Source organism: Pan paniscus, chromosome 6, assembly GCF_029289425.2.
Source record: "Pan paniscus chromosome 6, NHGRI_mPanPan1-v2.0_pri, whole genome shotgun sequence".
Taxonomy (NCBI): domain Eukaryota; kingdom Metazoa; phylum Chordata; class Mammalia; order Primates; family Hominidae; genus Pan; species Pan paniscus.
In genome coordinates this window covers 29639616-29653129 of record NC_073255.2, presented here as the reverse complement: position 1 = coordinate 29653129, position 13514 = coordinate 29639616, and the positions used below count along the sequence as shown (strand labels likewise).

At 44.0% G+C, this 13514-nt stretch overlaps 1 protein-coding gene across 1 annotated transcript in view; it reads left to right on the top strand.

Moving 5' to 3' along the window:
• Nucleotides 1–2573: 2573 nt before the first annotated feature.
• The window catches only part of LOC134730667 (endogenous retrovirus group 3 member 1 Env polyprotein-like), a 33245-nt gene continuing 22304 nt past the window's right edge, over nucleotides 2574–13514 (top strand). Inside the window, exon 1 of the mRNA XM_063605653.1 lies at nucleotides 2574–11853. Within this exon, the coding sequence (XP_063461723.1) occupies nucleotides 5466–6380 (915 nt within the window). The 5' untranslated portion in view covers nucleotides 2574–5465 and the 3' untranslated portion in view covers nucleotides 6381–11853. The remainder of the gene's footprint in view (nucleotides 11854–13514) is intronic.

Here is a 13514-nt window from a genome sequence, read left to right as displayed (position 1 = left end):
TACGGTTGATTCTTGAACAACACAGGGGCTAGGGGTGCCAATACCCCATGCAGTTAAAATCCACATAGAATTTTTGACTTCCCCAGATCTTACCTACTAATAGCCCACTGTTGACCAGAAGCCTTCCCAACAACACAGATAATTAACACATCTGTTGTATCATATATGTAATATAGACTGTATTCTTATAATAAATTAACCTAGAGAAAAGAATGTTATGAAGAAAAACATTAGGAAGAGAAAATACATATACTGTTATTAAGTGGAAGTGGGTCACAATAAAGGTCTTTGTCTTCATCGTCTTCACGTTAAGCAGCCTGAGAAGGAAGAGGAGGGGTCGCTCTTGCTGTTTCGGGGTGGCACAGGCAGGAGGAAATCTGAGTATAATTGAAGCCACACAGCTCAAATCTGTGTTGTTCATAAGGGAGGAGACCACCCCTCATATTGTCTTATGCCCAATTTCTGCCTCCAAAGAAAGAAGAAGTAAAAACTAAAAGGCAGAAATGAAATCCACAGGCAGATAGCCGAGGGCATACCCTGGGCCTGGTAGTTAAAGATCAACCCCTGACCTAACTGCTTGTGTTATCTATAGATTCCAGACATTGTATGGGAAAGCATTGTGAAAATCCCTGTCCTGTTCTGTTCCGTTCTGATACCGGTGCATGCAGCCCCCAGTCACGTACCCCTGCTTGCTCAATGGGTCACAACCCTGTCACGCAGACCCCCTTAGTTGTAAAGGGACGGGAATTGTTCACTCGGGGAGCTCGGTTTTGTAAGTCTGCCGATGCTCCTGGCCGAATAAAGCCCTTTCCTTCCTCAACTCGGTGTCTGAGGGGTTTTGTCTGCAGCTAGTCCTGCTACATTTCTTGGTTCCCTGACCTGGAAGCGAGGTGATTACCAGGCGGTGGAGGCAACTGCTTAGGAGGCTTAGGCCTGCCTTGTGGAACATCCCTGCGGGGGGCTCCTGCCGGCTTTAGTGAATCCTGAGAGCGCTTTCAGCTGGGTAATTGCCCTGGTGGAACGCCTCGCCAGAGCAGCGCACGGTAGGCCCCCGCGGAGGATTAACGCAGCGGCTGAACAGCGGGAAGGAATCGGCGCTTGGAGTCCAGACATCTGGAACACAGTAAGACTGGTCTTGGAACTTGCCCACTCCATCTGAGTGGAAGCGTGGCCTGATCACCCACGGCATGCCTTTATTGGCACCTTGGTTTTGGTTTTGATTTTGACTGGATTTGCACTGTTTTGGTTTAGATTTCGGTATTGACTTGGATTTGAACTGTTTTGGCTTTGATTTCGGTTCTGACTTGGCTCAAATTGCTTGATGAATGAGTAACTCCTTATCCATACTTTGGTTTTAATGTGAATTGCTGGGGGAGTGAGTGACTTTTTGCCCCTTTTTGCCTTCCCTCTTTGTGGTAAGAGTGTTGTTTTGTCTCCTGAGAGAGGAAAATGGGTAAAACACAAAGTAAGCCTACCCCATTAGGAACTGTTAAAGAATTTCAAGAAAGGATTCAGTGGGGTCTATGGAATCGCTATGACACCTGGAAAGCTTAAGGCTCTGTGTGAGATAGATTGGCGGGCATTAGAGGTGGGATGGCCATCAGAAAGAAGCCTAGACAGGTCTCTAGTTTCAAAGGCATGGCACAAAGTAACTGGTAAATCAGGACACCCAGATCAGTTTCCATACATAGATACTTGGTTGCAGCTGGTTTTAGACCCCCCACAGTGGTTAAAAAGACAGGCAGCAGTAGTGCTAGTGGCAAAGGGACAGATAGCCAAGGAAGAAAGAGTAGCTCTACTCCCGCCGGTCTCTCCCCTAGGGGAAGAGGAGGGAGAGAGGAGAACAGCAGCATAAGCGGCTGGCAGAGGCAAGGAAAGACCAGCAGAGAGAAAAGGGAGAGAGAGAGAGAGAGGAGAGAGAGAGAGAGGAGAGAGAGAGAGAAGAAAAGAGGCAAAGAGAGAAAGCAAGAGAGACAGGAAGAGACAGTCAAAGAGGAAGTCAAAGAGAAAGAGGCAGAGAGAGAGAGGAAGAGACAGAGACAGAAGGAAGTCAAAGAGAGAAAGAGATATACAAGTAGTTAAGAAAAAAACAGTGTACACTATTCCTTTAAAAGCCAAGGTAAATTTAGAACCTATAATTGATAATTAAAGGTCTTCTCCGTGATCATATAACACTCCAATACCACTTTGTTGTCAGTGTAAACAAGGGCGTAGCCCGAAAGCACTGAGACCACTGACGACCCGTAGCCTTCCTATCAAAATTCCTTAACCCAGTAACCCGTGGATGGCCCAAATGCATTCAATCTGTAGCGGCAACAGCTTTGCTAACAGAAAAGAAGTAGAAAAATAACTTTTAAAGGAAACCTCACTGTGAGCACAACTCACCAGTTCAGAACTATCCTAAGTTAAAAAAAAAAAAAAGGGGGGGGGGTAGAATTTATGTAAAAAGAACGTTATATAGTACATTCTTGTCCTAAAATAAATTAACTGGTTGTTTAAAGAAAGGGATGTTTGCAATAAGTCAGAAAGTTGAGACATGTTGAAGAATTGTCTGTGAAAGTCGTGAAACAAGAAAAAAAATGTGTGTTATAAAAAAGGAATTTATGCAAGAAATGTTGTAGAATTTAAAAGTAATTAGGCCTCCTGAATGTAAAACTATTGAAGGAACAGTTTATATGCAAAGTGTGTAAGAAAAGTAAAATATACTTTTAGTAAAAGGATTATAAGGAGGCATAAAAATGTAGATTTTTACCTACATTAAAAGGTTTTTAAAAATTTTGTTTTGAAGGTTTAAGCAAGTTTTAAAACGTTAACTGTAAAGAAAATTCTGTGTATAAACATATTAGCTAAAGTTAAAGGGGTATCATCCAGTTTTTCTGTGAACTGGACATTAAAGTAAAAACACCACAGGTTTTTCTTAAAGCACTAACCTGCTCTTTTACAAAAATTATAAAAGGTTGAAAATAGTCTATAAAAATCTTACCTTATGGTCAGACATTAAAAATTGAATAAATATGTCTACAAAGTTTTATTAAAACTAAGTGTAACATTAATAACACACTAATATGAAGGTGAAATTTAGCTTATGTGGTATAAAAGTCATACAGGAAGCATTGTCAAATATAAAATGGTGTTTGGCTTTCTTTGGTCTAAAAACTAATAAAAATAGGTGCTAAAGGAAATTTCTCAGTAAGAAGGCACCAAGGTACTATAAAATCTGCTGCTGATGTCCCACATTTAAAACAAAAGGTCAATTTCTTAGAAATTATATACTTGGTTTATCTTCCACTTTCCTTTCCCTCAAAACTAAAAGTCTTTTAGCACATGTACTACCCCTAGAATTTCTGGTAAACCAGCACCAGCCTGAAAATTACGTTCTTATCAAAGGGTGGAAAAAACCCTACCTTGCACTGCTAACCACCAAGACTGCTGTTTGTACAGCAAAAAAGGGATGGACTCATCACACCCGAGTCAAGAAAGCACCACCCCCTCCAGAGTTGTGGGCCATAGTCCCAGGGGAAAACCCTACCAAACTAAAGCTAAGAAAAATTTAACTCTTTCATCTATTCTATTACTCTTTCTTCTTTCCTGGCTCTATTGCTGACCATCTAGTTATTAACATAACCAAGTCAATTTCACCTCAAAGTATTGCATTTAATGCTTGCCTTGTTATACCTTGTGGGGACTTGCCAAGTCAAAGACAGACCTCTACTTCAGAAAAGTACCTCTCTCCCTCCTGACTCTCCTCAGAGTAGGCATTAGTAAATTAGGACCATTTTATCTGAGGAGATTTCGACAAAGACCCCAGTGTTAACCAGGAGTCTTGCCCCCCAATATACAGCTTTTATGCCATAATTGGTCCAACGTTCTGTGGACCATTAAAGAGCAAGGATGGACTGCCCCAACCAGTTTTTGTAATTTCCTGAAACCATACATTCATTTTATTAGAGGATCATAGAAGTTAAAGACTTAAAACAAACTTTGACAATTAAGACAGGATACCAAGATGCAAATGTCTGGTTGGAATGAATCAAATATACCGTTGGCATGTTAAACAAAAGCAATTGTTATGCTTGTGCACATGGCAGGCCAGAGGCCCAGATTGTCCCCTTTCCACTAAGGTAGTCCTCCAGTCGACCAGGCATGGACTTCATGGTAGCTCTTTTCCAGGATTCTACAGCCTGGAGTAATAGGTTGTGCCAAGCTGTCTCTGCTATATCCCAAAGTCCAGCACCCTGTGGGTCAGCCCCCGAGGGCCATCCAGCTTCCTTCTCCCAACACTAAGTTCACTTCGTGTCTCTCACGACAGCAAGGAAACTTAGCATTCCCTGGAGACCTGAAGGGATGCAGTGAGCTTAAGAATTTTCAAGAGTTTACCAATAAGTCAGCCCTTGTTCATCCCCGAGAGGATGTGTGGTGGTATTGTGGCGGACCTTTACTGGACACTCTGCCGAATAACTGGAGTGGTACTTGTGCTTTAGTCCAACTGGCTATCCCTTTCACCCTGGCATTTCATCAACCAGAATGAGGGCAGGTGATAGAAGAAGGATGGATCCGGTTATCAGATGGAAGAATAGCCATGCCCCAACTGCTAGGAGCTGCAGTCGTACTGGCTGTGCATGAGACCACCCACCTAGGCCAAGAGTCACTTGAAAAGTTGTTAGGCCAGTACTTCTACATCTTGCATCTGTCAGCCCTTGCCAAAACAGTGGCACAGCAGTGTGTCACCTCCTAGCAGCACAATGCTAGGCAAGGTCTAACCGTCCTGCCTGGCATACAGGCTTATGGAGCAGCCCCCTTCGAAGATCTCCAAGTAGACTTCACCAAGATGCCCAAACATGGAGATCTCATCCCTAGGTTTGGACTGCCCTTATGAATTGACTTGGACAATGGGCTGGTGTTTGTGGCTGACTTGGTACAGAAGACAGCAAAGGTGATCAGGTGTAGATCAAGGATTAGAACATAGCCCTCTTGCAGCCACGGTGAAAAGGACCCCAGACTGTGGTCTTGACCACTCCCACAGTGGTCAAGGAATCCCAGCCTGGATCCACCACAGCCCCATGAAACCCGCAGCACCTGAGACCTGGGAGGCAAGACCAAGCCCGGAGAATCCCTGCAAAGTGACTCTGAAGAAGATGACAAGCCCTGATCCAGTCACACCTGGAAGCTGACTGGTCCACGCACGGCCAAAGCATGAGGAAACTCACCATGGGATTTATTTTCCTTAAATTTTGGACTTGTATGGTAGGGACTTCAACTGATCTTCCTCAAACTAAGGATTGTTCCCAGTGTATACATCAGGTCACTAAGGTAGGGCAAAAAGTTAAAACTGTCTTTTTGTTCTATAGTTATTATAAATGTGCTGGAACCCTAAAAGGGACTTGTTTGTATAATGCCACCCAGTACAAGGGATGTAGCCAAGAAGTGCCCAGCCTGATGTGTGTTATAACCCATCTGAGCCCCCTATGGTCACAGTGTTTAAAATAAAATTAAGAACAGTCACCTGGTGGGGTCTAAACCATACTAAAAAGAATCCATTTAGTAAAATCCCAAAGTTGCAAACCGTGTGGACCCACCTGGAGTCCCACCGGGACTGGACAGCCCCCACCAGATTATACTGGATATGTGGGCATAGAGTTTACGCCAAATTACCCAACCAGTGGGCAGGTAGTTGTGTTACTGGCACTATTAAACCATCCTTCTTCCTACTGCCCATAAAAACAGGCGAACTCCTGGGCTTCCCTGTCTATGCTTCCCGTGAAAAGAGAAGCATAGCTATAGGTAATTGGAAAGTTGATGAATGGCCCCCTGAGAGAATCATACAATACTATGAGCCTGCTACTTGGACACAAGATGGCTCATGGGGATACGGGACCCCCATTTACATGCTCACCCAAATCATATGGTTACAAGCTGTCTTAGAAATAATCACTAATAAAACTGGCAAAGCCTTGACTATTCTGGCCCAGCAAGAAACTCAGATGAGAAATGCTGTCTATCAAAATAGATTGGCTCTTGACTACTTGCTAGCAGCTGGGGGAGGGGTTACTAATTGCTGTCTACATATAGATGATCAAGGGCAAGTAGTTGAAGACATAGTTAGAGATATGACAAAACTGGCACATGTGCCCATGCAAGTATGGCATGGATTTGATTGTGGGGCCATGTTTGGAAAATGGTTCCCAGTGCTAGGAGGATTTAAAACTCTTATAATAGGAATTATAATAGTAATAGGAACCTGCTTACTACTCCCTTGTTTGCTACCTGTACTCCTTCAAATGATAAAAAACCTTCATCGCTACCTTAGTTCACCAAAATGCTTCAGCACAAGTGTACTATATGAATCACTATTGATCTGTCCTACAAGAAAACATGGGTAGTGAGAATGAAAGTGAGAACTCTCACTATTCAGTGAGATTCTCAAAGGTGGAAATAAGGGAGGCGACCACTCCTCATGTTGTCTTATGCCCAATTTATGCCTCCAAAGAAAGAAGAAGCAAAAACTAAAAGGCAGAAATGAAATCCACAGGCAGATAGCCCAGCTTGCACCCTGGGCCTGGTAGTTAAAAATCAACCCCTGACCTAACTGCTTGTGTTATCTATAGATTCCAGACATTGTATGGAAAAGCATTGTGAAAATCCCTGTCCTGTTCTGTTCCGTTCTGATTACCGGTGCATGCAGCCCCCAGTCATGTACCCCTTGCTTGCTTAATTGATCACGACCTGCTCACGTGGACCCCCTTGTAAGCCCTTAAAAGAGACAGGAATTGCTCACTCAGGGAGCTTGGTTTTTTGAGACATAAGTCTGCCGATGCTCCCAGCCGAATAAAGCCCTTTCCTTCCTCAACTCCGTGTCTGGGGGGTTTTGTCTGTGGCTCGTCCTGCTACATTCACAGGCGTGTGTGTGTGTGTGTGTGTGTGTGTGTCCCCTAATGTGAAAAAGGAAAATGCTTACTACTAAAACCAACATATTCACCCTTATGAATAATTAACTCGTTTCCCATACCTGAGTTGTGCCTTTTGCAATACCAGAAACACCCTTAGCACTCTCTAAAGTTCCATTTGCTTCCTTTGATATATTAATGGTGTTACACAATGCACTATATTGCAGAGTTACTGACATAAAGTCACATCTCTGCATCCCTGAAAACACTTAAAAAGAGACATCCAAAAGCAATTCATGAACCCTGATTGGATCCTGGCTTGAAAGAAAAGGAAAAACAAGCTATAAAAGACATTTGGATAACAGTTAGTGGAATTTGCATATGAACATAATGAAATTATTGCCAATTTTCCTATGCATATTGTGATATTGCCTGTTGAACTGAATCAGATCTGCCATTAAAGGAGGACTGTTTTTCAGCATTATTCAAAATAATGTGTTATGGACACTAAAGTATATCTTTAAAGGCAGCCTCGGAATATTTTAACATGATGGTACTGAAACATCCTAAGGTGTCAGCTTTGAGAAGGCAATACAATTTGGAGGCATAAGTTCCAAGCCATTAGTTTAGAAATTGAGTCATACCAGTGAAATACCAGCATTATCACAGTTAATGTCCGTCAGTGATTAGCACATCAGGACATCACTGACCCCTTAGATGATAGCAGTAAAGGATTTCTTTTTATGGGCTTATTAGTTGGTGCCCCTGCAGGAAACAGAATCCAACTCAGATGGTTTGAGAGACTTAAATGAAGGGACTACTTATAAGGCTGTGAGCAGGCTGAAGTCACCGAGAGATTAGCAACAGTGGGAAGTGGGTACTGCCCAGCAGTAGCTGGAGCTCCTGAGGAGGGGACAGCCATCGGGAGCTACAGCTGTAGAGAGACATGCGGCGTCTGCCAGAAAAATTCACCCCAGAGTAAGGAAGAACTATCCCAGGCCCTGTCTCCTCGGGGCACCACTCATCGCAGTGCCCCCTAGTGGCTGAACCCGAGAGAGCCCCAGAGCCCCAGGGTGCAGTTCTTAGGGCTCAGTCCCTGGGGCAGGGGAAGAACCAGGGCAAATAGAAAAATAAGCCCTTTATATTCACCAGAATAGTTCATGTCTGAGTGTTTGGACGCATTTTCAGTAAGTAGATACGCATAAGAGCCTTGGAGAGGGTAGAATTTGTTCAATGCTTTTGGCTTCCATTTATTTTACCAAAGGTGAATTATGATCAACTGTGCTTTTAAAAAACTCTTTGGCCAGTGTGGTGGCTCACACCTGTAATCCCAGCACTTTGGGAGGCCGAGGTGGGCAGGTCACAAGGCCAAGAGTTCGAGACCAACCTGGCTAGCATGGTGAAACCCCGTCTCTACTAAAAATACAAAAATTAGCCGGGCATGGTGGCACGCGCGTGTAATCCCAGCTACTCAGGAGGCTGAGGCAGGAGAATTGCTTGAACCCAGGAGGCAGAGGTTGCAGTGAGCCGAGATCGTGCCACTGCACTCCAGCCTGGGCGACAGAGCAAGACTCTGTCTCAAAAACATAAATAAATAAAAATAAACCCACAAAAAACAAAAAAAAACCTCTTTGGTTCTCCATGATACTATTACTGTTGTAATGGCCTTAATGAGCCAAGAGCAGGCTGTCTTCTTTATTAACTGCCGTAATTTAAACAAATATTAGACTAGAAAAGGTATATCGACATAAGCAGTGATTCTCAGATTTGGCTGATGACCTGGTGGTAATTTACACACACACCACTGCCACCACCACTACTACCAAGTCCCGCCAGGTAGTTCAGACCCAGATAACACCATACGGTTTGTGGATCAGCATTTGATCAGCACATAGCTGGGACACCACCTTCTAATTTCATGATTATTCTAGGACCTCAAAAATGGCATGTGGTTTACAACGATGTGCTTCTTTTCATTGAGTTTCATTTATTGCTTTTGTACTGTCTTTGAAAATGAGTAGGGGCCATGTTCCCTCCTTCCCCTGTGATGCCTGTTGGATGCACATGAGAGGACGTGGCAGCCAGCGTGACTCATGGTTCCTCTCCATGCTAAATAAGCCACAACGCTGATGCCCAACTTAGGTCACAATGAAATTTTTGATGTGTCACAGTATCTCGTGTTTCCTCAGCCCAGAGGCATGAGACAAAGGTTGGAGAGTAGATGCCAGCAGTACTTGGCTGGTTAAGGGAACCAGAGGAGGCCAAGGAAATCATGCCCAAGGCCCTCAGCTCTTTCCAGTGCCACAGATCGCATAAGCCACCACCTCCAGTGCCCCCACCACATCCAAATACAATCTTAGGGAGTAACAGTGAGGCCAGAATCCAGGGAATTAAGAGAGAGGTCATCTCTCCAAAAGCGACTGTGCATGACCACAGCCGACTGCCTACATGATCAGATTAGGCTGTTTTTTTATTGTGATGAAATATACATAAATTTGTCGTTTTAACCATTTTTAAGTATGCAATTCAGTAACATTAAACACATTCACATTGCTGTGCAGCCATCACCACTGTCCACCTCCAAAACTTTTTCACCATCCCAAACTGAAACTCTGTACCCATTTAGACTAAATTTTAAACAAAGTTCGAACTTCAGTTAACTTTTTCTTGCTCACCAATATGTGAAGGGCTCGTGAGGACCAGGTCAGTCATTGACAAGATGACAGAATATTTTTCTCACTTCTGAGTTGTAGTGTGAGTTTTGCAACCCCACTCCGAAAGCCTCACAACAGCCCCATTTAGGCAATCCCCATTTGTCAGAAGCATTCACTAAGGACTGGAAGTTAAGCAACTTGACCAAACTCTCACAACTCATTGCTGATGGTGAGGGCTGCGAGTGTGTCTGCATGTTTCCAAGGGCACCTCCTTGTGCTACAACACAAGATACAAGCAGTGTGATTCCAATACCCCTTTCCCTTCCAAGTTTAAATATTTGTTCTTTAATCTTAATTCCAAAGTTTTCCTTGGGTTTTGGAAGTGGACACAGGCAACCCGGTACACAGAAAAGAACCCCAGGATGGGAATTGGGGAACCTATCTCTAGTTAGTGGGTAGACTTTGGGTAGGCCACTTACCTCTGCAAATCTCATGTGCCCCAACAGCAGATGGACAGATTATCATTAAAGCTCTATACTGCCACTCTATGATCCCCAGAATAGGTAGAAATGTTCTGCAGTCAATCAACAACTATTTGTGACCACCAGACATGTGCCAGACATAGCCCTGCCCTCATGGAGCTTACCTATAGATTGCAAGATCTGCCCTCAATTATTCTTTTCTTTTTAATCCTAAAAGTGAAATTATTTGGCCATCTGGAAGAATTATATTGGATATGTATATTGAGGGATTGTGAGACGGTAGTATCAATAGGTTGCAGATAGCCATGGGGCTGAAGAATTGCTGGAGACAGAGGGCTAGAAGGAAGGAACTGGAAAGATAGGAAGTGGCAGCCTAAGACCAGGGTACTTGACATGTTTAAAACAAGTGAATTGGCTGGGCACGGTGGCTCATGCCTGTAATCCCAGCACTTTGGGAGGCCAATGCAGGTGGATCATGAGGTCAGGAGATCGAGACCATCCTGGCCAATGTGGTGAAACCCCATCTCTGCTAAAATACAAAAAAATTAGCCGGGCATGGTGGCATGTGCCTGTAGTCCCAGCTATTCAGGAGGCTGAGGCAGGGGAATTGCTTGAACCCGTGAGGTGGAGGTTGCAGTGAGCCGAGATCACGCCACTGCACTCCAGACTGGTGACAGAGCAAGACTCCATCTCAAAAAAACAAACAAACAAAAAAGTGAATTATGGACTAAATAAATATTGAAACCCTTTTACATTAAAAGAGAGATTGTGATCATTATTTAGTTGATATTTCTTTAGTATTTTCTGGTCAGGAACTATGCTATTAGCACATTATAAAATAAATAGTGAAATTGCAACTGAAGGTACAGTGCTATATCCAAAGGATGTGCAATTTTTTTTAAGTCAGGTAGTACATATCTTAGGCTCTGCAGACCACATGGTCTCTGTTACACTGAACTCTGCTGTTATAGCCCAAAGCATCCAGAGACAATAAGTACATGAATGGGCGTAGCTGTGTTCCAACAAAAGTTTATTTTTAAAAAACAGGCATCAGGCGGGACTCAAACTGCAGACTACAGTTTGCTGACACCTACTTTACCCAAAGCACCGTCTATAGGTGCCTATGATGGTTAATAGTGTTAACTTGATTGGATGGAAGGGTGCAAAGTATTGTCCCTGGGTGTGTCTGTGAGGGTGTTGCCAGAGGAGATTAACATTTGAGTCAGTGGATTGGGAGAGGAAGACTCACCCTCAGTGTGGGTGGGCACCATCCAATCAGCTGCCAGTGAGGCTAGAAAAAGGCAGTCCGGGCACGGTGGCTCACACCTGTAAGCCCAGCACTTTTGGAGGCCAAGGCAGGTGGATCACTTGAGGTCAGGAGTTTGAGACCAGCCTGGCCAGCATGGTGAAATGCCATCTCTACTAAAAATACAAAAATTAGCCGGGAGTGGTGGCAGGCACCTGTAGTCCCAGCTACTCAGGAGGCTGAGGCAAGAGAATCGCCGAGACTCTGTCTCAAAAAAAAAAGGAAGAAGAAAAAAAGCAGGGGGAAGAAGGTGGGATCAGCTGGCTTGCTAAGTCTTCCCACTCTCATCTTTCTCTCTTGCTGGATGCTTCCAGCTCTTGAACATCAGATTCCAGGTTCTGCAGCCTTTGGACTCTTGGACTGAGACCAGTGGTTTGCCAGGGGATCTCAGATCTTCAGCCACATACTGAAGTCTGCACTGTTGGCTTCCCTACTTTTGAGGCTTTGGAACTCTGACTGAGAAACTACTGGCTTCCTTGCTCCTCAGCTTGCAGGTGGCCTATCATGGGACTTCACCTTGTGATCACGTGAGTCAGTTCTCCTTAGTAAACTCCCCTTTATATATAGCCTATTAGTTCTGTGTATGCATTCCTATTAGTTCTGTCCCTCCGCAGAACCCTGACTAATACAGTGCCCATGGATAAGTCCTCTCTCAAGCCATCATAGAAGAAAGTCAAATTTCCAAGAAACACACACCTGAAATTCAATCAAAGTAAAGAAAGGCAAACTACTCTTTGGATCTTAGGCTCATAGAATCTTGGCAATGAGAGCACTGGAAAAGCAAACACCTTGGCCAGGCTCATCCAAAACTGTGGCTTCTCCTCCACAGAGAACGCCTGCCAGTGTCTGCTGCAGCCTCTCCATGCCTGACCTCTCCTGACCTTGCCATCCACATTTCCACTGCCTGTGGAAATCCCCTGGGGCATCTCAAACTCAACACATCCAAGAATGAAATCATCTTCCCCATGCCCAACCCATTCCTCTCTTCTCTGTCTCAGTAAATGTCACTACCACCCATAAGCTCACACAAGGAGCCTGGGAGTAATTCTAGACTCCTCCCCTCCCTCATCCCCATGTTCATGGGGACTAAGTCCTGCCCACCCTGCCTGTGAAGTTCCCCTCCCTCAGCCCCAGAACCCCTGCCTCGGGTCAGACTCTTAGAATGGAGCCCCTGTCTGCAGTCCCAACTCCCACCCATTCATACTCTTAGCTGTCACCAGAGTGATTTTTCTAAAATCAGGTCATATCGTTAATCTGCTTGTAAACCTTCTCTGCTCCAAACACCTCAGCGTGATGTGTGTATAATACTGCAGTCACAAGCTTGGCCTTTGAATGAGAGAAATCACATTTGAATCTCAGCTCAGCTATTCTGAGCCTCGGTGTCCTCAGTTCTAAACTGGAGCAAACCCCCGAGGGTAGTTGTGGGGATCGCTGGTTGCTGCCATTTCTGGAGCATTCACTCCATAAATGTGCGAGACACTGTTCTAAGGCTCCCTTACTGTCCCCATTTTATACTGGAAGAAATTGAGCCCTAGGTTAGGTAACTTGCTTACAGCTACAGTCTTGTACTTGATAAAGCCAGGATGTGAATGCTCTGAGCCTCTAAGCCAGCAGTTCTCAGAGTGTGGTCTTGGGAATCTCAAGACCCACGCATGAGGTATGCAAGGCCTCAACTGTTTCCATAAAAAATATTAAGACACTGTTTACCTTTTCCTCTTTCATTTTCCATGAGTGTACAGTGGAGTTTTCCAGAAGCTACATGACATGTGAGAGTACAACAGGTTAATGCAGAAGCAAGTATGAGAATCCCACTGTCTTCTTTTAAGCTACACATCAATTAGATTTGCGAAAATATAAAGCAAAGCTATTCTTCCCTCTATTTTTTTGTTTTGGTGACTCTAGCTATATTTCATTAAAAATGTGTTTTTGCAAACAACCCCATCAAAAAGTGGGCAAAGGATACGAACAGACACTTCTCAAAAGAAGACATTTATGTAGCCAACATATACATGAAAAAATGCTCATCATCACTGGTCATCAGAGAAATGCAAATCAAAACCACAATGAGATACCATCTCACACCAGTTAGAATGGCAGTCATTAAAAAGTCAGGAAACAACAGGTGCTGGAGAGGATGTGGAGAAACAGGAACACTTTTACACTGTTGGTGGGACTGTAAACTAGTTCA